This window comes from Gracilinanus agilis, chromosome 3, assembly GCF_016433145.1.
Source record: "Gracilinanus agilis isolate LMUSP501 chromosome 3, AgileGrace, whole genome shotgun sequence".
Classification (NCBI taxonomy): domain Eukaryota; kingdom Metazoa; phylum Chordata; class Mammalia; order Didelphimorphia; family Didelphidae; genus Gracilinanus; species Gracilinanus agilis.
In genome coordinates this window covers 415753197-415777354 of record NC_058132.1, presented here as the reverse complement: position 1 = coordinate 415777354, position 24158 = coordinate 415753197, and the positions used below count along the sequence as shown (strand labels likewise).

General features: G+C 35.9%; 1 protein-coding gene across 2 annotated transcripts in view; it reads left to right on the top strand.

Moving 5' to 3' along the window:
* UBASH3A (ubiquitin associated and SH3 domain containing A) overlaps window positions 1-24158 on the top strand; it is a 106124-nt gene that overhangs the window by 61361 nt on the left and 20605 nt on the right. For both annotated transcript variants that reach the window (XM_044666890.1, XM_044666891.1), the window contains exons 6-8: window positions 7994-8202; window positions 11187-11310; window positions 17313-17412. In XM_044666890.1, coding sequence (XP_044522825.1) covers window positions 7994-8202; window positions 11187-11310; window positions 17313-17412 — 433 coding nt within the window. The remainder of the gene's footprint in view (window positions 1-7993; window positions 8203-11186; window positions 11311-17312; window positions 17413-24158) is intronic.

Sequence of the window (24158 nt, the reverse complement as noted above, 5' to 3'; positions counted from 1 at the left end):
ATCTTTGCCATTTCTGATTTTTCTCCATCTAGCCAAAGAGTTGGGCACTAGGAAACAACAGACATTTGTAAGATATTTCATTTCTCTCACACTGTAGATGCCATTATACGATGATTTATTTGTTTGCTTATAAGAATCAGACTTTCTCCAGCCAATCAGGAATTAACAGCTGAAGTCTTTATGTCATCTGATCCTCCTGCTGCCATTGTCTTCACACAGTTCTGCCAAAAACTGGCTTTTCCTTCCCTGCTAAGTACTTTTTTATCTTGCTGAGTTCTCCTCTTCTACTCATTCTTGAACGCTCCAGCCAGGTACTTCACCACCCTTCAAAGGCCTAAATTGGTACCTTCTGCTATCCAGTCTTTCCATTAGGAGATAAAAATTCACTAACTTTTCTGCTCATTATAAAAGCAACAGTCCCCATTTAATCAACCCCCTAGTTTCAAGTTACCAGATTTGACATTTTTGTAAGTTTAACCTCTTGAGCCTTAAAAAGAGTTGCATGAAAATCAACTGTGGGAACACAATGCCCTGCAGCTTCATTCATTTCTCAGTCTTCAATCCAGTCTTCTTAATGCTCAGTGTCTAAAAACTTCATTTCTTCACACTTGCACTTTAGAAGTTTTTGGTACATAGTTCATTTTCTACTAGATTTTAGCTATCAAAGTGTTTATTATACCAAAACACATCATCTTACATTCTTTGTAAGGATACAAAAAGGAATTATAAAGTAAACCTTTCTACCTATTCCAAAATCCATTTTCTGCCTCTTTAGACAAATAAATTCTTTCCACCTTTTCTGAAAATGGTTTCTTTACCCATGAATTTTAGTCATTTTTATTAAATACAAGTTCTTTTTCTGACCCCTTTCAGGCATCAAACTGTTCATCTAGAAAAACTTGACATTCTTTTCAAGTTGATTTCTTTTTTTCTTTATGAGAAAGTAATTTTTCTTCTCTTCTCAGCAACTAAACTGGTCACATCTTAAGGGAGCAGAATTTACACTTATATCAAGGAAGTTATCCTCTGAGTTGACTTCCAGGTGAAAAGTTATATTTTCTTCATCTAAATGCAATGAAAACTGTTTTGTTTCTTGTGTATTAAGAGTACTGAGGGAGCAGCTAGGTGGCTCAGTGGATTGAGGGCCAGGCCTAAAGACAAGCAGTTCTGAGTTCAAATCTAGACTCAGATACTTCCTACCTATGTAACTCTGGGTAAGCCATTTAACCCCCATTGCCTAGCCCTTTCCACTCTTCTGCCTTGGAACAAATATACATTATTGATTCTAAGGCAGAAGGTAAGTTGTTTTTTTAAATGTTGAGACTTCATACTATCCATGTATGTCCTGAGGTGGTTAAAGCAAAAAGAGAAAAAATTCTGTTCTTTAAAAAATAAAAAATAAAAAAATTCATCTTGAAATACCTTAACTCAATAAAGCTTTAAGTACTGATTGGCATCTTGGGATTTGTAGTTCAGAGGAAAGAACATTTCCCCTTAGCCTTGAGAGCAATCAAGATCTTTGAGCCAGAAAGCAGAACTCAGTCATGCTGCAGTTTTTAAACAGATGTACAATCTGTGACAGACTGAAAGGAAGAAGGGAAATCTTAAGAACTGACCTAAAAGACACTGGCAGCACAGAGGCAATAGATAAAAGAAAAGAAAAAAAAATCTCAATTATGGCAGAGAAGGAAGATATTGGGGAAGGCTAATAATCTATACCAAATTTTGGAATAGAAGACTTGAGATGAAGCTGTTGATTGTATCCTCATCTTTAAGGACTGAGAGAAGTTCTAAGAAATTACTTATTCTTCCCCCAGCTCAATCTCCTGATCCATTAAAAGACACTGTGACTCTCAAGATCTTTTTATCATCTCAGATAATCTGATAAGGACAGTTTAGTTGATAAGGAAATAATGGACACAGGAGTTATCTTTTAGCTCATGCTTCCAGCTCTGTCTCCAGGAGCATGGAGTTTATTTTACATATATATATATATATATATATATATATATATATATATATTTCAAGACTCATTTCACACAAAAGAACCCCCCCAAAACTTCACAGATGCGCAGAAGTTACAAATTATGTCATATCAAAACACAAAAGGTCTCATTGGCTTCAGAATAGAACAAGGCCAAGGCTGAATTTTGACTGGGTTCTTATCAGAAAGCCAAGTCGGGGAATATTTTTCTCAAGGTTGAATTGTCCCAGCTAAGGTTTTGGCCTTGGCTGTACCAGGCAGCTGCATTCCTGGCCAAAGGGGGAGAATGTTAACCTCTTAAATGCTGACTTGCTAGGAACCTAAAGCTCTTCAATAAGGCCATAATACTTTTCAATAAGAAATCACAAGGATCACAAAAGGGGTCAAAAGAGGAGTCTCAGATTTTTATCTGTTTTCTTATTGGCTTCCCACATGTGACAAACTTTATTTCTTTTTTAATCTTAAAATTTTGGGTAACCTAAATTTTTGCCTCTGTGTAAATAGAATTAGCTCGAGCCCATTAATAGTCAAAAATCTACTCAACCTAGGCATGCTAATGATGTCACTCTCACCTCCTTTAGTGGGGAGGGAAGACGAGTTACCCACACGTGACAATAAGTAACAAATCAAGAATAAGGGACTGCCCTTTGGGCAGTCCAAATCAATGTAGAAACTGCCATTTGTCCATTTGAATTAGAGGTGGAGCACAGAAAGTGATGAAAGACACTATCTCTTTAAGTAAGTTAGTGAACTTCCTGTGGGGGCAGTTGCCATCTCCAACTGGAAGAAGAAGCATCTCCTGAGACCACAGAATGCTTACGCTCTATATTGTCACGTGGGTAAGTTAGGCTGACTTCCTTGGCCTAGCTGGGCCTATTCTAAACTCTGCCTATCTGGCTGTTGGGCCTTGTGGCTTACAGCTTCATTTATTAAGCTTTATAACCTTCTTCTCCCTCCTTTGGCCTGGACTAGCCTCTCTCCTTTTCTCTTTACTCCTACTTTTTACCTCCAGACTGTAAATAAACTCTTCAACCCGATGCTGACTTGGGTCTGATTTAATTACGGAGTCAACCTAAATTGTTGATTCCTGGCGGCCACATATTTAATATATATCTATAAATACTTAAATTTTCCTTCTTACACCTCACTTATAAAGAGGTTGGATAGAGATAAACATAAATTCAAACTAGGCAAGAGAATTACACTTCAATCTAAATGTTAGCAATTTTCCTCAATGGGAACTATAAGCTATTGTGATTAAATTCCTAATTTTTCTTTAATATAAATACTTTAAAATAAAACTCCATAAAGCATCAGAACAGAGGATCGTGTCAACATGACAGTCTATGATATTGTCCCAAGACTAAAAAGGTAATTTTAAGTTAATTGTTTTAATAGAGTGTAGCTGATTAAATCCCTAGAGACAAAGAGAAGGAGGTGACAAATGTTAATAGTACCATCCTCTGGCCAATTGCATCTTCAACAATGATCAATATAATAGTTTTATTGCTTATTCTGTTTTGTTTTTATCCTACACAAGTTTTCCTGAGGCCTCAGCAGGCACAGGACAGAGACTTCAGCACCATTTTGCCACCTGCTGACTGATTTGTAAGGAAAGTATAATGCATAATATAATGCTGCTAAGCTGTGGGATTCAAAAAGACCCAGCAACTCACTGATCTGGATTCTGTGTCAATCTGATGCATAGGATGCAACATTTTTCCTCCACTTTTTCTTTAATAGAACAGTACATACCTCTAGAGCCTTTGTTGCTAACATATAGAAATTACTTGCTAAATACCATCAAGATTGGGGTAAGAAATTTCTATTGGTATTTAGCAAGTATATTCTGTTTTCTTCTCTCAGTCACTCAGGATGCATCTTTCCTGGGCTCTAGAGTAACCTGAGGGGTTGGAATTTATTCAACTTCACTGGCTTGAAATCCACAACAATGTCCTTCTCTCTTGTTGTATTGTCTTAACTCCATTTAACTACTTAATATCAATTAGCTTTCACAAAAAAAGATAACTATTCCAAAGATATAGAAAGTAGAAACATACATTTTCCCACCAATGCTCAGGGACATTGGGTCAGTCTTTGTTTCAGCTATCCTGGTGTGGGTCCTGAAAGCCATTCTCTAACTTGGCCTTTACTCCATCTCTTCCTGGCCTCTCCTGACTTAATCTTCACCAAAAGTGGGGGGAAAATGCAAAGGCCAAGAACCAAGTCCCTTTCATAGGGTCACTGGATCTCAGAAGAGAAAGTTTCAAAGCCTTCTCCTTAACAGTATTATCTCTCACTAGACACCATGAGTGAGGGATTCAATAAGGTCCACAAGAGCACAGCTGAAAACAATGAAGCAGAAAAGGACAGACTATGACTAAAGCTTCTTGATGCCATTTCAGTCATTCAAAGAACTGAGCTTCCCATGGACCATCATGGAATGCCTGTGCATGTTCCACAATCTCTCTGACACACTTCCTTTATATGTCATCATGAGTCTCATAGAAGGAAAATCTACAGTTTCCCAATGGGGGAGATGTTGTTCCAGACACTAAGTACAGATATTACATAGGAGATCAAATTTTCTATAGCTGTGTGATTTACTAAACATGATAAAACCACAAATGAACTATTTCCATTAGAATGAATATATATATACATTTGCCTACAAACCTTTTCCTATTTACCTTCTTTGAGGTATCTGGGGAAGAGTCCTATACCAGCTACTACTACAGGTCATGGAAGGGAAAGAGAGAGGGTTGTGTGCCTGAGATCCCAAGTTCTTCATTGGGAGAGGAGCTCCCAACCCAATTGTTAGATTTTTCTTCCATTGATCCCTGAATGTCTGTTAGGAAGTCTATCTCAGATCATGGCTTCAAAATCCACAGTACTAATTTCCCCAAAATAGATGCCACTAGCCTGTATAGTTTGACTTCCCCTAATAGCAAATAAATACATCCATGCTTCTGCATCTAAATAGAGTCTAAATCTCATAGGCAAACAGGAGTATCCAATCTAGCAAAGCTGTCTAGATTCCTCACTGTTCTTATCATCTCTTATAACTTCTTATATTCCAAAGCCAGCATTCAAATCTTGCCATATTGCCTGTCTTCTTATGTGTAACCTCATTCCTGCTTTGAGTAAGCACACATTTGGTGTATTCTGCTTCTGTTTTTAAAAAGAGAATAAAAATAAAAAGAGAATGATAGGGAGCAGTGGATTGAGAGCCAAGCCTAGAGAGTCCTGGGTTCAAATGTGACCTCAAACACTTCTTAGCTGTGTGACCCTGGGAAAGTTACTCAACCCCCATTGCCCAGCCCTTATCACCTTTATGCCTTCGAACCAATACATAGTAAGTACTGATTCTAAGATGGAAGGAGGTTTAATAATTCTTCATCATCTGTCTTTGTTGCAAATATCATGGACCCTAGGACAAATAATAATTTGGGAGGAAAAATGGCACTGGCTTACATAAGAATTGTGAAATAAGTGAATGACTTTTGTTCAAATAACACATACAGCAGAAGTGTCAAATATGCTACCCAATAAGATTAAAACATAATTGGGAAATATTTACTAAAAGAAATAAACATTCAATAAAACATAGATAATGTTAATTTGAGCTTTTCTAAATCATCGTGCAGTCTTCAGGAATCTTTATGTATGGTTTGACAATACTGATGGCATTGTGGAGAATCAAGATTTTGAAAGTCTATTTCTGATTCCACCATTACAAATAAATTTAACTAATAAATAATTTAAACCCTTTAAGCCTCAGTTTCTGCCTTGGAAATAAAGATTAATAATATTTTTATTCTTAGAAGATTTGGGAGAGCTATACCACTGTTGAATTTGTACCCCAAAGAGATCATAGGGAAAAAGACTTGTACAAAAATATTTGTAGCTGCACTGTTTGTGGTGGCAAAAAATTGGAAAATGAGAGAATGTCCTTCGATTGGGGAATGGCTGAACAAATTGTGGTATTTCTTGGTGGTCGAATACTGTTGTGCTAAAAAGAATAATGAACTGGAGGAACTCCATGTGAACTGGAACAACCTCCAGGAATTGATGTAGAGTGAAAGAGCAGAACTAGCAGAATCATATACACAGAGACTGATACACTATGGTACAGACGAATATAATGGACTTCTCTACTAGCAGCAATGCAATCCAGAACAATTCTGAGGGATTTATGAGAAAGAATGCTATCCACTTTCAGAGGAAGAACTGTGGGAGTAGAAACACAGAAGAAAAACAACTGCTTGAACTCATGAGTTGATGGGGATATGATTTAGGATGTAGACTCTAAATGACCACCCCAGTGCAACTATCAATAATATGGAAATAGGTCTTGATCAATGATACATGTAAAACCAGTGGAATTGTGCATCATCTACAGGGAGAGAGGATTTAGGGGGGGAGGGAAAGAACATGAATCATGTAACCATGGAAAAATATTCTAAAAAATAAAAAAAGGAACCTGAAAAAAAAAAAGATTTGGGAGAAATGGTCTCAAAAATATTTCCTAGACCAGTGATGGTGAACCTTTTAAAGATGGCATGCTGTGCCCCACCCCTCCCCCCAGCAACTGCATGCTATGCCCCCCCCACCTTACCCCATACAGGGAAGAGAGAAAGTGCTACCATTGGGATGCTGGGCAGAGGGATAGGTGAAGTGAGGAATGTCCTCAAATGCAGGTGGAGAGGAGGAGGGGACCAGTTCAAGTTCCTCTGCCTTTCTAATAATGAACTCTAGGGGTTGGGGGGAGGGCATCATGCATGACCACAGAGAGTGGTCTGCATGGCATCTTTGGCACATGTGCCATAGGTTTGCCATCACTGCCCTAGATTAAGTGACTTAACCAGCCTCATAGGACTTCTTTGTTGCTGACTTAAACCCAGGTCTTCTTGATTCTGAATCCAGCTTTGTATCTACTCTGCCATGTTGCCTCTGCAAGTGATCATTAGCAACACTGTCAATCCATTCAATTGATATTAGTAAAGGAAGTTTCCTTATCAGGATTTAAGTTCCCTTTACCAGTGACAGGTCTAAGCATGAGATTGTTACGAGGATAGAAAGAAATCATCTATGAAAGTACTCTGGAAATTTTAAGTATAATATTAATCTTAATTGTTATTATATTCTGGGTGTCTTAATAATCTATTATTCACCATGGCAAGTAGTTGCCAACAGGTGAACGGTGTCTTAAAATCTAATATTTCAAGGTATTTCGTATCAGAGGGATGTAGCTGTCAAAATGTGATTACCAACATTTATTTTTGAACTCCCATTCATCAGCTTTAGCAAGAACACTCTATTACATTTTTTTGATAGCTCAAGCAAATTTTTTTAACCCTATACACCCTTTGGAATTATCTTGGAGGTGTCAAGCTATGTCATAGTGTTTGGAATTCATAGTGGCAATTCATTATGGGATAACATTTTTATTCTATACATAGTAACAAACCATTAACAAAAACATTCAACAAACATTTTTTAAATTGAAATTGTACATAAAACTACAAACTTTGAATTCTTTATGGTTACTTTACAAAGTACACATTAACTTATACAAAAACTTCCTGTTTTCATATCTTCTTATCTCTTTTTCTTCAGGTATTTTTTGGGATTTTGTTGATTTCCCACATACACACTTAATTATTTACTCCAGACATGTCAAGCATGCAGCCCACAACATTTCTGACTAGGGCCCAAACTAGATTAAAATGCAATTGGGAAATATTTGGCAAAACAAAAAAAATACAATAAAACATAGATGATATTACATTTTAAAACTAAGTCATAATGTGGCCCACATGGATCCTTATTACAGTTGAGTGATCCTCATTTCTGTTTGAGTTTGACACTGCTGATTTATGCTGTATGTTGTAGTTTTGATTCTGGATATAGGAATTTTAAAGAAATATTTTTAAATTTTATGTTTCAATTGTTCTCTAATACAAATTTTTTTGCAAGTTCTAAAAAAGAATTTTCTACTTTTTTTAGACACTGAGAGCACTCTTCCAGTATAAGCCTCAAAATATGGATGAGCTGATGCTAACTGCAGGTGACTATATCTTTGTTGATCGAAGCCAGCAAGCTGAGGCCAGTGAAGGCTGGGTGATTGGGATCTCCCACCGAACGGGCTGCAGGGGCTTTGTGCCTGAGAATTACACAGAAAGAGCCAATGAGTCTGATACTTGGGTTAAACACAGGTTAGTATAAATATTGTCTAAGAGTGGTAATTAACAGATCAAGTTAAAGTATTTGTGTATATGTTTATGGGAGGGAAAATGTATTCTTTTCTTACCTTAATTCACAAAATATATCCCCTAAACCAGGCTAAACATATGTGTGCACATTTATTGGCTATAGAATCATCTCATCGGTATCAAATGATTTGTGTTTCCTTAATGGTTTGTATAAGTTTACAAAAAATTTTCTGGTTTGCTCATGACATTCTGCAACCATTTTTGAAAAATGTAAATTTTGTTGTTGTTCTTAAATGTAACCACCTAAGCCTTGAGTATTAAAGAAACAATGTAAGTGAAAAAGTATTATCTAAATTTGAGGTGTTTGATTCTTTAATGCATTTGTGATTTCAGTGATGTGAATATTCCTTTCAGTAATGCAGATTGTGAAATCTCTGTATTGATCTATCTTTTGTGACTCATACATTTTCTCTCATAAATCCTTCTGAGCTAGCTGATCCTTCAAAATTGCTAAGGTTCTCACTCTAATTCTCTTGACATTGCCAGTGATACGTGAGGATTGTGTATCAATTATGCTCTAATTCTTAACCACATAATTTTATTTATTAATTAACAATAAATTAATAAAACACTTTTGCAGTCTCTCCGATGACATTCTTTACACCACTTCTCTTTTCTAAGATTTGACTGCAGCATACTTATAGGAAAAATGCTATTGCCCTTTGGTTAACCCTAAATTTAAATTCTTTGAATATTGTTTTGTTTGTCTTTTATCCTTTGTTTTAGGGGAAAGTTCTTGTTTTAGAGTTACTAAAGCATTCTGAAGTTTCCCAAAGACAATCTTGAACACTTTCTTCTTGTTCAATTTTGGGGTGAATTAGTTGTCCATATGTAGCGTCTTGAGACCCATCTGTGGCAGGGGCTTGTCATTGTGTATGATTCACAGGGAAATAGAACAGATATCTCTAGCCTCTTCTTCCTCCACCTTTCTCCAAAAGAGACTTTCATTCCTGCCAGGAAGGAAAAATAGGAGTTAGTGAATAAAGGTCACCACTCTCCTTTCTTCAGAGAGAATTATAATTAGAGAAGTATATCTATATGCTCCCTTAAATATTATTAGTCTTCTAGGCAATATGATTGGATTCCATCTAACTTAATTTTTCAGTTGGGGGGAAAGGGAGACCCCAAGTTCTATATCTAAGACTTGACCCTTTTCCCACTTACTGTTCCACAAAGAACATACATAAAGAGTAATAAATAAATTCATTTATTTAAATGATAGCAAAACGAAAATCAGAGAAGGTATATGTAAGAGGTTATATGCCCAACAACACAGAGTGAAGGAGCTCTCCTCATTGGGAGCAAGGTTAATCAATTCAGCCAAGAGAGAGTAAGTATCCTGGATTTCACCCAATGAGAAACTCCCCAAAGCCTCTAGATAGACAAGCTAGGAATAGAGGCACTGTGGAGGTCTCCAGCTCCTCTCATTTCTTAACAGAATCTCATGACTCCCAGAGTCAGAGCAACCTGAAAGAGTAATGCTTTTTCTTTAATGTTTCCACTTATAAAATCATATTAGTTTCTGATATTGAGCCATTTGATGGAGTCAAATTTGTTAACAAGAACTTTCTTTTCTGTGTCTTCAATAACTGTGGCTATAGCACCTACAGAAAAATGTATCAGGTTATATCTCCACAAGAGTTACTTCCCAGAAGGCTATGAGCATGAGATGGAAGCACTTCTGTTTAAGGCTTTTGAGTTCAAGATCCTGGGCCACTTCCATTAGGATTTTAAGGGAGATGGTGATCAAGCTGGTGGTTTGACTTGCCTGGCACATGCTATCTCCTGTCTCTCTCTCATGATGTAAAAGCTGACTTGCTTGCCCTTTTCTTGGCAGTTGGTAAGAATGGCATGTCCCTTCTTCAAAAGAGTTGCTTCCTCAAATGATAGTGAGATCTAAAGGAGAACTTGCTAGCATGCCCAGGATCTTGTGCTAAGCATCCAGAAAGGCATACCTTAATATATATCTGTTCTATAAATGATTACCACCCATATTCCATTTTCTAGGACTTCAGCTTTCTTTCTTTTTAACCTTTTACATACTTTCCTAAAAGAAGTGAAAGAGGATAAAATTGTAGTGGAAGGCATTGTTTCCTGATCATTTGAATAAGTCCTGATAAGGTATCCTTCATTCAGATAAATCACAAAGGACTTTGGACTAAAGATTATTTGTCTTAATATTCTTAGTCAGAAGAAAAAGAAGGTTTTTTTTTAATATGCTTCCAAACCATCTGATTAAATGTTTTTATCCCCTTCCCTACTCATATTTTAAGTGCTTTTCTTGGCTATTTACTGTATTTGTACATTACTATCTTCAAGGCTCAGAAAAAAGATTTTCTCTGTTAAAGACTTCCTTGCCTTCCTGTTCCTAAACTAGAATTCTCTCTCCTCTAAACTCTTACAGTATGCTATATCTCAATGTGTTTTCATACTTCTACCTTGGGCTTCATAAGTTAGTATGGTCAAAAAATCCTTTACTTAATGGCCTACTTACTAGTGAGGAAGCTAGCCAGAAAGTATCCATCACTGGGACGCTACTTCAAAAACTTTCCAGCTTAGAAAAACCCACCAGAACTTGCACTATGATTTCCTATGGTCACTTCCACCTTACCATGAGTCAATAGAGTAAGACTTTCTGTTTTTATAATAGTTATTTGATCAGTAAACAATGTTTTATTCTTTTTGTATCCTTGTACATAGTAAGCAATTGATAAATTCCTTGTTGAATTAATTTGCTAATAAGATTTCTAGACAATAGATTTTAGGTTAAACACCAAACACTATGCGCAAGCACGTTTCATAGTTATCTTTTGATGCTGATGACATATTTAGAATATTTTTAGAAGTAAATGCTACTTTTTAAGACATAAACCCCAAATCAGTGACTGAATTTCTCAATATCTCTATTGTTTCTTTATTTCTAATAGAACTTATACATTTAGTCTAGCCATTGCTCTGGACTCCAAGGACAGTGAACATAATACTACAATGAACCATAAATTGCAACATTCATTAATGACAGCAAAAACAAACAAAATACAGACTTTGCAGGTAATCGTGTCTTCATGTTAAAACTACTTGTATATTGTCAGCCATACATTCTAATGAAATATTGTACTTCTGAAGAAAATTAATATAAAATATGCTCTATTAAGTCCATCTCATTTTTTTCAACGTGGAGATGTACCCTTTTTTGAAACTGATGAAAGAGAACTGAATTTGGCATAAGAGTCTACAATAAGAGTCTCTTGGGTAGGGAAAGAGTTTATACAAAGTGAATCATGAAGAATGCTTGGGTCTGAAAGCTTGTTGATCTGATTAAGCTGTCTTTAAATTGAAAATGGAAGAGTAAGAAAAAAAGTATCTCAATATAAATACTTTACAGACACAAATCTATCAGAGAAAAGCAGGCATGACATTTAAAAATAGCTTAGCAGAGGTAGTGTTCTTAATTGAATTGAATCATCAGAATATTAGAGTTGGAAGAGACCTTCTAAATGATTTGGCCAAACTATGCCTGAACAAGAATGCTCTCTACAGCATACTAGACAAGTGTGGATCCATTTCCTTCAGAGCCAGCCCAATCCACTTTGAAATAGCTAATGGTATAACAACACTGTCTATTTCATACATACTAGCCACTTGGGTTCCAAGAGAATGGCTACACCTCCTCCTTTGGAGGAGTATACTTTAGGGGTTGGAGCGACATCTACTCTAATGTTATTAGCTTAAGTTCTCATTCTAGTAAATTCTCTCCAATTTTAACTACCCAGTACCAGTTAGATCCCTGGGAAGAATGATCTCAAATCTAAAAACTGCTTCTGAAAAACATTTTGCCTACCAGGTTCACTCTCAAATGTGATGGATAAGTCTTTCCCTCTTGTAGGACACAGCATTTTGCCTAAAAGTTCAATCTGCTAAATCCACTGCTGAGCTGGGTCCTGGTTGTTCCTTGGATTGTGTCAAATTCTGGTTCCTGGACCTCTCTGGCAGTTTACTCTCCTGACCTTCTGAAGTTCACAAGATTAAAACCTAGTATACTACTTCACCTAAGACCAGGGAAGAATAGATAGAATTTACAAAGGATAGACAACAGAAAACTAACAGAAAAACCATATACTCATGGACCATGTGGTGACAGTTCCACTGATAAGATTAAGTTCCAAGGCTATTCTGACTCAGCAGAAAGACCCCTCTTATTCATACCAATATATAAATAAAATAACTACTAATAAATAACAAATAAAACCAATACTCACACATATATAAATATGTAAATTATATAAATTTATATGTAAATAAAACCAATACTCACAAATGCTATGAAATTCATATAGAGATTGTATCAGCTCATTGGCCAATCATTTACATTAGTTACAAATTTTTCCTCATATTAGACTTAAATTTGCATCATTGCTCTTAGTTCTACCCTCTGGGCCAATTAGAAAAATCTAATCATTCCTTGATAGGAAAACTCTTCAAAGACTTCGAAGTATAATATTGTTTTCTCCCTAGGTCTTCTGTCCTACTAAATAAGCATCCTCAGTTCCTTCAGCCACCCTCCAAAAGAAACATCTTAAGGCCTTTCACTATCCTGGTTGTCCTCTTGACAATCTACAAATTTTCATTTTCCTTCCCAGAAATGAACATGATCTAGATATGGTCTGATTGGGCAAAATACTACAGGGCTATCACCTTTCTGGGCATTATATATTTCCAAGATCAAATTTTACCTTAGTGGGAAGAAAGAAGGATTTCAATAATGAGGAAGAGTTATGAGAGTGATAGGGAAGAAGTACAAGGCCTAGCATCCTGAAGCACCAAAAATTTAACTTCTAAACTTTACCAGGGCCAAAAATGATGACAACAATATCTGAGCACTCGGGAAGGGCAAAAATTTCAATTCTCCTTTTCTTTTTTTTTTCCATTCTATGACTCTTGGTTCTTTTGGGGGAAAAAATAATACCCCCCCCAAACAATAATTGTGCCATGATAATATATCTGTAGCATAGCCAAATTTTTCTGTGCCTTATTCCTTACGAATGTGATTTGTTGGGGGCAGCTGGGTAGTTCAGTGGATTGAGAGCCAGGCCTAGAGACAGGAGATCCTAGGTTCAAATCTGGCCTCAGACACTTCACAGCTGTGTGACCCTGGGCAAGTCACTTGACCCCCATTGCCTACCCTTACCACTATACTATGTATTGGCTCTAAGACAGAAGGTAAGGGTTTTAAAAAATAAAAATAAAAATAAAAAAATAAAAAGAATGTGGTTTGTTACTCCATTCCATTCTCTAAAGATTCTTCACTCCATAGCAAAAAGTATTCTTATTGCAAAAGATTTAATATTTTTTACCTCAAATGTACCCAGATTCTTTTGAAAGAAATATTTAAAAACTAAAAAAAAAAAAATTTTAAATCCAAAACCTATAAAATGGGGAATGCCAGTAAAGATGACACTATAAAAGAAAATGAGTATCTAAAAATATATAAAATATTCTCCCCTACTCAATCCAAGAAAATAGGCATCATAACTCAATCTTAAAAAAAAAAAAAGATAAGTTGAGCAAGCCTTAAATGAATTACCTAAGAAACTCTCCAAGTCAAATATTTTAACAAATGTATTTTATCAAACATTTCAAGAGTAATTAACAGTGATGCTTCAAAAAATACTTTAAAATACAGAGATAGAAAGCACACTGCCAAATCTGTGTTGTGGATGATGTGGATAATGAAACAAGGAAAAGATAAAACAGAGAGAGAAAGAGAGAGAGAGAGAGAGAGAGAGAGAGAGAGAGAGAGAGAGAGAGAGAGAGAGAATGAGAATGATTGACTTCCTAATGGTGATAAATAGACATTTTAAAAATAAAATCCTCCCAGAAAATAATTTCCTATTACCAAGTTGGATACATAGCAGGAATGAAAGAAATGTTATACAGTAAATAAAATAATTAGCATGATTAATAGAGCAAACAAGAAAGATAACAAAAACCACATGATTATTTCAATAGATGCCCCCAAAGCCTTGGGCAAAATATAGCACTCATTTACATTAAAAACCCTACAAAGCAGAAATATGGAAGATTCCTTTTTTTTCCCCTAAACCTTTACCTTCCACATTAGAATCAATACAATGTATTGGTTTCAAGGCAGAACAAGGGTAAGGACTAAGCAATAGGGGTTAAGTGACTTGCCCAGGGTCACACAGCTAGGACATGTCTTAGATCAGATTTGAACCTAGGACCTCCTATCTCCAGGACAGGCTCTCAATCCATTGAGTCACCCAGATGCCCCTAAATTCCTTTTTTAATATGATCACAAGCATAGACTTAAAACCAAGAACTTAAATTGTTGGTAATGAAGAATAGTGGATCTTTGAACAGAATAGCAGTTTTCAAATTTTCGTCTCCAGATGCCAATATATTAATTTTTATGTATAATCACATTTATTTTTTAAATATATAACATATGTAACATAATAATAGTATAATAATTATATGTAATAAATATGCTAATCCAAGAGAAACAACTTCTCATATTAGCTCGGTTGAAAAATGTTTTATTTTTTTAGCTTCCCTCTTTACCTCTCCTCCCTCCCCAAGAAGGCAGGTAGTATGATATAGGTTGTATGTATTTTTTTCATATAATACAGATTTCCCTGTGTGTCATGTTGTAAAACAAGATATTTATTGCTTACACTAGAGAACAATTCATGGAAGAAATAAACTGAAGAATGGTATGTTTCAATCTGCATTCAGACTCTGTTTCTTTTATGGCAGTGGATATCTTCTTTCATCATGAGTTCCATGGTGTTGTCTTGGATCCTTGCCTTGTTAATAATAGTTAAGTCTTTCACAGTTGATCATAATACAATAATGTTTTACAGCGTACAAAGTTCTCCTGGTTCTGCCCACTTCACATTGCATCGCTTCATATAAATCCAGGTTTTTTTTGGTGATCATCTTGTTTGTCATTTCTTATGGCACACGAGTATTCCCTTTATAACCTTAAAAATTATTAAGAACAAGGGGTAGCTAGATGGCTCAGTGGATTGAAAGCCAGACCTAGAGACAAGAGGTACTAGATTCAAATATGGCCACAGACACATCCTAGCTTTGTGATTCTGAGCAAATCAATTAACTCCCATTACCTCCTAGTTCTTACCCCTCTTCTATCTTGGAACCAATACATAGTAAAAGTATTTTTTTTATTTTTAAGTTAAAAAAGAGAAGATCACGAAAACACAAAATGAGCTGCTCAAGCATAATTTAGTATGCATTAACAGAATTCAGAAAATCAGTGGTAGTAATCATGATCTCACACAAGGCAACAGTAAAAAAATAAATGTAGTTAAAAGAAATAAGCAGGAAAACTACATTAATACTTAAAAGCACCAGAGAAAATGAAATAAAACCAATACTTAATATATCAGTTCCAGATGGCATAATAGCTAAGTGCTTGACTTGAATGAAAATTTAATTGAATTACTGAGGGAAATAACAAAACTACAATTATTAGAGACCTCTTTGTGACCCTTTAAAAACTATATATATTCTAACACAATCAATAGAGGAACAATCTTGGATGGTCCTCAAAGTGGTTTTTGAAGTAAGAATTTTTCAAAGGAAATAAAGGAAAAGAGCTCCCAGATAAAGATGCAGAACATGCATTCTAAGAGTCTTGCTAAGATGTCACTACTTTCAATACTATTTTTTATTCAAAGATATTTTCTTTTCCCAATTACATTTATTAACAATTTTCAACATATATGCTTTCTGAAATTATAAGATCCAAATTATCTTCCTACCTCCCTTCTTGCCCCTCCTCTCAGAGATAGTAAGCAATTTGATCTCAATTATACATGAAGTATCATGCAAAATATACTTCCAATATTGGTCATTGTTATAAAAGAATACTCATATAAAGCCAAAATCCCAAAATAAAACCATAAATAAATCAATGTGAAAAATGTATGCTTTAATCTGCATTCCAACTCCAAAAGTTCTTTCTCTGAAAGTGGATAGCATTCTTTGTCATAAGTTCTTCAGAATTGTCCTGGATCATTGTATTGCTGAGAGTAGCTAAGTCTTTCATAGTTGATTTTTGTATAATATTGCAGTAACTGTGTACAATGTTCTCCTAGTTCTACTTATTTTGCTTGTCATCTGTTCATTTAGGTTTTTCCAGTTTTTTTCAAAAACCATCCTGCTCATTATTTCTTATACCTATACTCTTTTTAATATTTCCAAATATTTCTTTATTCTATGGAAGCTGTGAGAAGCATCCTCAGGGAAGGTAAAAAGACCTAAGCAAAATTTCCCATAATTATGAAGTAAAAGTCCTTAGGGGAGGAAAGTCCTATTTTTCTTTGCCATTTGTCAGTAAGCTATAATATTATTGAAGTGATGATCCTTAGATAAGGTAGTTTGGTACTTGAATAGGGTTTAAAATCAGAAGACCCGTGTTCAAGTCCCACTTGCTAATTGTGTGGTGTTGTGTGTGCCTTTAACATTTTTAGGCTTTCACTTTTCCTTCTTTTTTCCCTATTAAAAAGTTTAATTCCCTGAATTTGTGAAAACAACAACAATGACTAAGTAATGATCTTTGTGGTCATCCCCACTAAAGCAACCACCATTATGCTCCTTCCCATTTAATGATCCAAATCATAGTCATTCCCATTATAGTGTTCAAATCACAATTCTTTTCATCAACAATGTTAATCATGTCAGAAGAACCATCACTGCTTAGTGTTACTTCATCAGCAATTAGCATTTTTAATGTCTCAAGGTTACCAAACAGGTGTTTTATTTTAGATAAAGAGAAAAGCCTTTCTAGAGGTACATAAAATACATCTTCAATATAGAATGGCTTGGGAGTCTCCTTGGTGGAGTCATTTTTGGACTCATTTTCAGGCTTATCACAATCATCACTGTCGTAGCTCCCATACAGGATGGATTTGAGGATGGAAATGTAAAAAAGCATTTGTTAGTTGGTAAAGCACTATAAATTGTAGGTCTCAGTTGCAATTCTAATTCTTTTCCTCCCATTTTCTCAGGGACTGACACACAGAAGAAGCCTTTTGGTGGTGCGTCATGGGGAAAGGGTGGATCAAATTTTTGGAAAGTCCTGGTTGCAGCAATGTTCAACAATAGATGGTAGGTTGAATCAGACCCTGGAAACACTTTAGGTTATTCTGTTGAAATCAATTCTCTAAACACTACCCCAGTTTCTCAATATCATTCCTTTGTATACACTATTAATATTATGACAAGTGCCCCAAGTTGTAACCTTTAGAGTCTACTCAAATTTAGGTTCAAAATGCTTAGAAAATACTCTGAGCCCCCCTTCCCATCTGGATGTATCACCCTCTACTTCCCACCCCACCCTGAAAACAACAAAAACCAAGTCATTTACTGCTATGTTAAATATGTGACATAAAATTATAGTGAAAACAAGAACAATTTACTAAATATTATAAGCTCAATCACCAGGAGCATTGCTTACCATCAACCACATTGACTTGGTTTTATATATCAAAAGAATTGGGCATAGGAAAGGTGTACATATTCATCACAATAGCATCCACCCTACACAACATCTGAGGGAGCTTCAGAGGAAGGACAAAGTCTTTATGGTTCTCAGTGGGTTGGCAACATCTGCCAGTTTAACCTCTTTCTAGGGGTCCACTGCTTGTATCATTAATTAGTCTAACAGATGTAGGAAGATTTACCCAATCATTATAGATCCAAATCTCCACTCCACCAAGAAAATCCTCCCTCCCTCACTCAATCAATTTGTTGTTATCTCTAAGAGGACCCTTAATTACATGAACTTAGTAAAAGGTTACATACCATGTAGACCATGATTTTTACTCTGAGGCATAAAAATAAGTAAAAGGAACAAAAGCAATAAAGAGAAAATCTACTTCACCAAAATAATAATAATATTCATGACAGCACTGTCTATATCTCTGAGGTTTGCAAAGCACTTTACAAACATTATCTCATGTTATCCTCACAATAACCTTGAGAGGTAGGTGCTATTATTATCCCTATTTGATATAATAGGAAACTGAGGCAAGCAGAGGATCAATGGCTTGCCCAGAGTCATAGAGCTAGTAAGTGTCTAAAACTGGACTTGAATTCATGTCTTCCTGAATCCAAATCCAGTACAGCATAATATGATTCATAGTTTCTCCGAGTCTTAGGGACTCTTTAGGCCAGTTTTTAGATATGGTGTTGATCTAGCCTATAATTTAAATGCCTAAACTTGAGGCAGTTAAGTGATACAATATATACAGTGCTGGATTTAGGAGTCAGGAAGACTAGGTTTGAATTTTGCCCCAGACTGTGAGACTGGGTTTTATCTTTCAGTCTCCTCATCTTTAAAATGAAGGTAATAATAGTACCTACCTCACAGGACTGTTTCAAAGATCAAATGAGATGATAATATATGTAAAGTCTTTGAAACCTTAAAGTGCTACATAAATAGGAGCTATCGTTTTTAGGCTCAGGCTCACACACTTCTTCCAGCTTTGTTGTTGCCCAATTGTTCTAGTTGTCCCCAATTCTTCATTTGGAGTTTTCTTGGCAAAAGTACTAGAGTGGTTTGTCATTTCTTTCTGCTCATTTTAAAGATAAGGAAACTGGGACAAACAGGGTTAAGTGACTTGCCCAGAATCACATGGTTGCGAAATGTCTAAGGCTAGATTTGAACTCAGGAAGATGAGTCTTCCTGACTATAAGCGTGGCATTCTATCCCTTCCACCACCTAGCAAAGCCAAGATTTTTATGCATCTGCCAATTCTCCCAGTGCCTAGCTAATTTTCCTTACCAGCATAGGTAAGCTAATATCACACTGGACTCAAATGCTGATTCTACCAAAGGTCTGATCCTGGGCCATCTGACAGTGATGGCGAACCTTTTAGAGATGGAGTGTCTGGCCCCATCCCATCCCTAACCCCCCAAACTAAGTGCCATGCCTACCCACCCCCAAGACTGACTTCCATGCCCCTCCCCGACACTGAGTGAGGATACACCTTGCCCCCCTTTACTCCACACAGGGAAGGGAGAAAGTGGGCTGCTAGGTGGAGGGATGGGTGAAGCAAGGAATGTCCTCAGCAAGTGTAGAAAGAGGGAAGGTAGTGGACTGAGTGCTCTGCTCCCCTCCAGCTCTGCTGCCTTTGAGCTGCCCACTTAACCCCCATGCACTGCCATTGGCTTGCTGGGCAGAGGGGTGGGGGATGTGAAAAAATGTCATCAGGTGTGGTGGAAAGAGGGAGGGGAGCAGCTCCCTCGAGTCCCTCTGCCTTTCTAGTAATGAACTCTGGGGGAGGGGTGTGGGGAGAGAGAGTGGTGAGTGCCCACAAAGAATGTTCTGCATGCCATCTTTGACACTTGTGCCATAGGTTCACCATTACAGTTATATGGGTCAACTCTCAAAGTAGGAACTTCTCTGTTCTCTGTACTTTTGCAGCTGCTGGGTCTAACTACTAGTTCTTCAGTAACAGAGTGATAGAAAGAAGTCAAGAACAGGCTTGGACAATCTCCTTTGATCTCCATTCCCTTTATTTCACATCTTTCTCTTTATCTCTTAAAACCTGAAGGATCTGCCATGATCACCCTTCAGCACACTATGATTTTGGTTTTTCCAGTGGGATTTTTTACTTTCAGGTGGGATATAGCAATAAACATATCCCATGATATAGGAGTTCCCAGAAGAGACTCTTTAAATGGATTAGGTTTGATCCCAGGGCTTGACCCCAAAGAAATCACATTGACTTTGACTTGTCAGTTCCCAATCTGGATGCCTCCAGGGGAATCCCAAAAGCAAAGCTTAAATATACCTCATATCTAAGATTTCTCCAAAAAGGAATAGCAGTTTCCTCCCACATTTATGTATTAGGTAAAAGACAAGTTGAGTTTGGTTTTTTTGTTTTTTAATTTTCTCCACTACTGGGAAAAATGAAACAAAACATAACATGCAAAATACTCAAGGCTAAGCATAGACAGAGATATGAAGCACTCAAATTGTCCATTATGTTCAATATATTCCCGCCAGAGGGAACACTGGACAGTTATTTCACATTAACCTCAAATTTGCACTGTCCAAGTAGCTCACAGCGATTATCATGGAAAACTGTGGAATTCAAAATCTCCTGCCCAAGTGTTAGATGGCTTTAATCCTTCAGCCACAGGTATGTTGGAGCCAGCTAAAACTGGCTTTTGAGAGCCAATTAAATTTTCAGTGTGAACATTTCAGTGAGGCATGAATGAGAAGTCCAGCAGAGCATGGCAAGGTAGGAAATGAAGAGATGACTAGACTAAGCACCCTCCTTAAATGGATGTCACTCTATCCTCCAAAATCAGGTTTTCTGACACCAAAAATTAGTTTTCTCACTCCCTTTTCATCTAACTATCTTTTTTATCTGATCTATTTATGTAACTGAGTGACCCTTGGGCATAGTCATCTTCCCCACTGAGACAAGCTGTAGTTATGGACCTCTCCATCTGACCTACTGAACTTTCTTTTATGTGTTGTCTTTCCTAATTAGATGGTGAACTTCTTGAGAGCTTCTATTTGCATTCTCAGTGCTTAGTGTAGTCCTAGACAAATAGTAAGTGCTTAATAAACTTTTCCATTCATTCATTTACTTATTCCCCACAGTCAAAGAATATTTGAGAAAACAAACCAATAAGGGGGGAAAAAAATGTGTGCGTGTGTTTATATACATATCTGTCTACATTTCTGTAAGTATATACATATGTATGTTTATATCGGTATATATACAAATATAAATATATAGCCCATATTTACAAAAATATTGTAGCATTATTTTTTATTGTGGCAATTAAATTGCTATACAATACATGAAATTAAAGTGAGAGTCCATCAATTGGGAAATGAATAAACACATTATGGTATATGAATGTAATGATCAAAGGAAAGATTCAGAAAAGCTTAGGAGGACTTTGTTGAACTGATACAAGAGTGAAGTGAGCAAAGCCAAAAAATTTACATAATGACAACACTTTCACCATTATATTTAATGCTTGTTCTTGGTTTTTAGATTAAATGCAATTTATATTAAGGAAAAAATTCATTTACTCCTCTGTTTTCTGGGGGGTTTTAATGAGAATAAGTGCTATGTCTTGTCAAAAGCTTTTTCTGAATCTCTTGTTATGATTTTTCTTGTTCTTATTAATAAAATAGCTTAAAGTGTTTAAAATTTTCCTAAGATTGAAAAATCAATCCTGCATTCCTTGTATACATGTAACTGGGACATAGTGTTTTTTAAGTTTTGTAATATGTTCATGTAAGTCTCTTTGACTATATATACATAAACACATATACACATACACATATACAACTATGTACATGCATAATTTTTATTTTTTAGATTAATTGTAACATTGTAAAGAAAAAAATCTATGAAAGATTTGAGGTGTGACCAATTTAGATTAATTGTTTAATAAAATTAATGATGAATCATGCTTCCTACCTCTCGACAGCGGGATGATCACCTAGAAATGCAAACTTAGCTATATTTTCAGCCACAGCCAATGGACCACAAGGTCACAAAAAGGTGGACATGACTAAATGACTGAACAATAACACATATCCATCCATATGTATGTATATGCATGCACATGTACACATTTTACATAGAATATGTACATATGTGCATTACTCTCACTATAAACATGTGTGCCATGTATGCAATATGTTCATAGTGAAAAACGATGTGGCATAGTTGATAGGGACCTGGCCTTGAAATCAAGAAGACATTTTAAACATTTTTTATATTTAATAAGGGGAAAATAAAGTATTATTTTTTTTAAATAAACTCTACTGTGACTAAAAACAAAAGAAATCAATATGGCTTGAGTTCAATTCCCACCTCTCACATATACCAGCGGTGTCACTGCTGGCATGCCACTAGACATTTCAGCACCCCAAGAAATTTTCTAAAATATTAAATTGCCCAACAGGTGCCAATCTTCATTGATAAAAGCAGTTTCTTCATACTAATACAAGTCCAGTCCAAAAACAAAACAAAACAAAAAAGTTCAAAATATGTTTATAGAAATAAATGAACAAATTTCACTGAAAGAACATGACATTGTTGAAGAAAAGACTTTGGGAAGACATAATTGAACAGTGCCTACCTACCACACAGAGCTATGTGATCTAGGTGCTTAATACATATTTGATCTGATCAATGAATTGAACTACTTCAAAGATTGTCATTTGGAAAAGGAAATAAGCAAAAAAAAAAAAAGAAATAAGCTATGTGAAGTCAGATAACAGGACTAGAACTAATGGCAAAAGTTACATATAGGATGATTTTAAATTAAATTAAAATCAATAAGCAATGAATTAAATGCCTATTATACTAAACTCCATGCAAAATGCTGAGAATACAAGAAGAAAAAGGAAACTGTTCCTTCAAAGGACATTGGAAAAGTAACATCTATTCAAATAAATAAATGCATATGTTTGTGTGTCTACATGCACATACAACTAACACCTTGGGAGATCAGGAAAGGCCTTCCATAAGACATAGCAAAAGGAAGCTTGCAATTTCAAAAGCCAAAGGGAAAGAGGGAAAGCTTTCCAGGTTGGAGGACAGTCGAGGCAAAGGCATCAAGGCAACAGATGGAGTATCAAATTCGAAGAATAGCAAGTAGACTCATTTGACTGAAATGTAAAGTAAATGAAAGGAAGTAATATAAAAATAGTCTATATTCTAAACTCTAGAAAGACTTAGGGGGCAGACTGTGAAGGACTTTTTGTATATTTTATCCTATAGGCAATAGGGAATAAATGAAACCTCTTGTGTGGGAGAAGATTATTTTGCCAACTATATTGAAAATAAAGGTACAAACTAAAGGAAGGTAAATCAGTTAGGAGGTTGTTGAAATAGTCAAATTCAAAGTTGACTAAGGTGGTAGTAATTTAAAAAGAGGGAGTTGAATTCTCATAATATTGTGGAGGAAGAACTGAAAAAAACATGGCAATTACTTTGGCTAGAGATAGGGACAGGAGTAGTTGAGAAGGAAGAATTGGCTCCAAAATCATGAATCTGAATGGCTGAAAGGATGGTGGTGCTTTGGGAAAAAAATATGAAAATTTTGAGAATGGGAAGATTTTAAGGGGAAAAGAAGTTAATTGTATACATATTGATATTGAGATGCCTTGGAGAAATCTACCAGTCAGTTGCTGAGCTTAGAGAAAAAAAAAGATAGATTTTGCAAAAATCCAGTGTTGATATTTGAATCCAAAGGGACCTGATGAGATCATTAAGAGAATATAAAGAAATAAAAGGACCCAAGGAAAAATCTGGATTCAAATTCACAGTTAATGGGAATGGCCAGGAGGATGATCCAGCAAAGGAAATTGAGAAGTGACTGACCAGTGGGAAAAGAAAAACTGAAGAAAAGTTAGTGTCCGGGTGGAAGGATTATATGCCAATATTATATACTGCAAAGGGGTTTAAAAGGGTAGTATGACAACAGTAAGGAAAATGACAGGATGAATACCTAGGCTTTTGGATAAGCGATAGATTCCTATCTGATAAGGAGGAATTTCTTAAGTAGAACATAAGTACAACTCAACCTGAAACTCATTGGCTTCTTAGATCTCTAAGAACCTTTAACTCTGTTGAGATTGTCTTATCCTGGGGTCACTAAGGCATATATACAGGGACAGGAATGGCAATAAAACTGAACTATGCTATATTCATTCTTGTGCTGCTCCTTGACAGTGATATTCTTTGGCCTTAGTAAAAATGCTAACTGCTTGCAAACCTAGAGATAAATAGTCCACATGATTCATGATAGCAGCAAAGGAATAGGTCCATGTTGAACACCATTTTCAAGCTATATGTAATCTCCTTTGA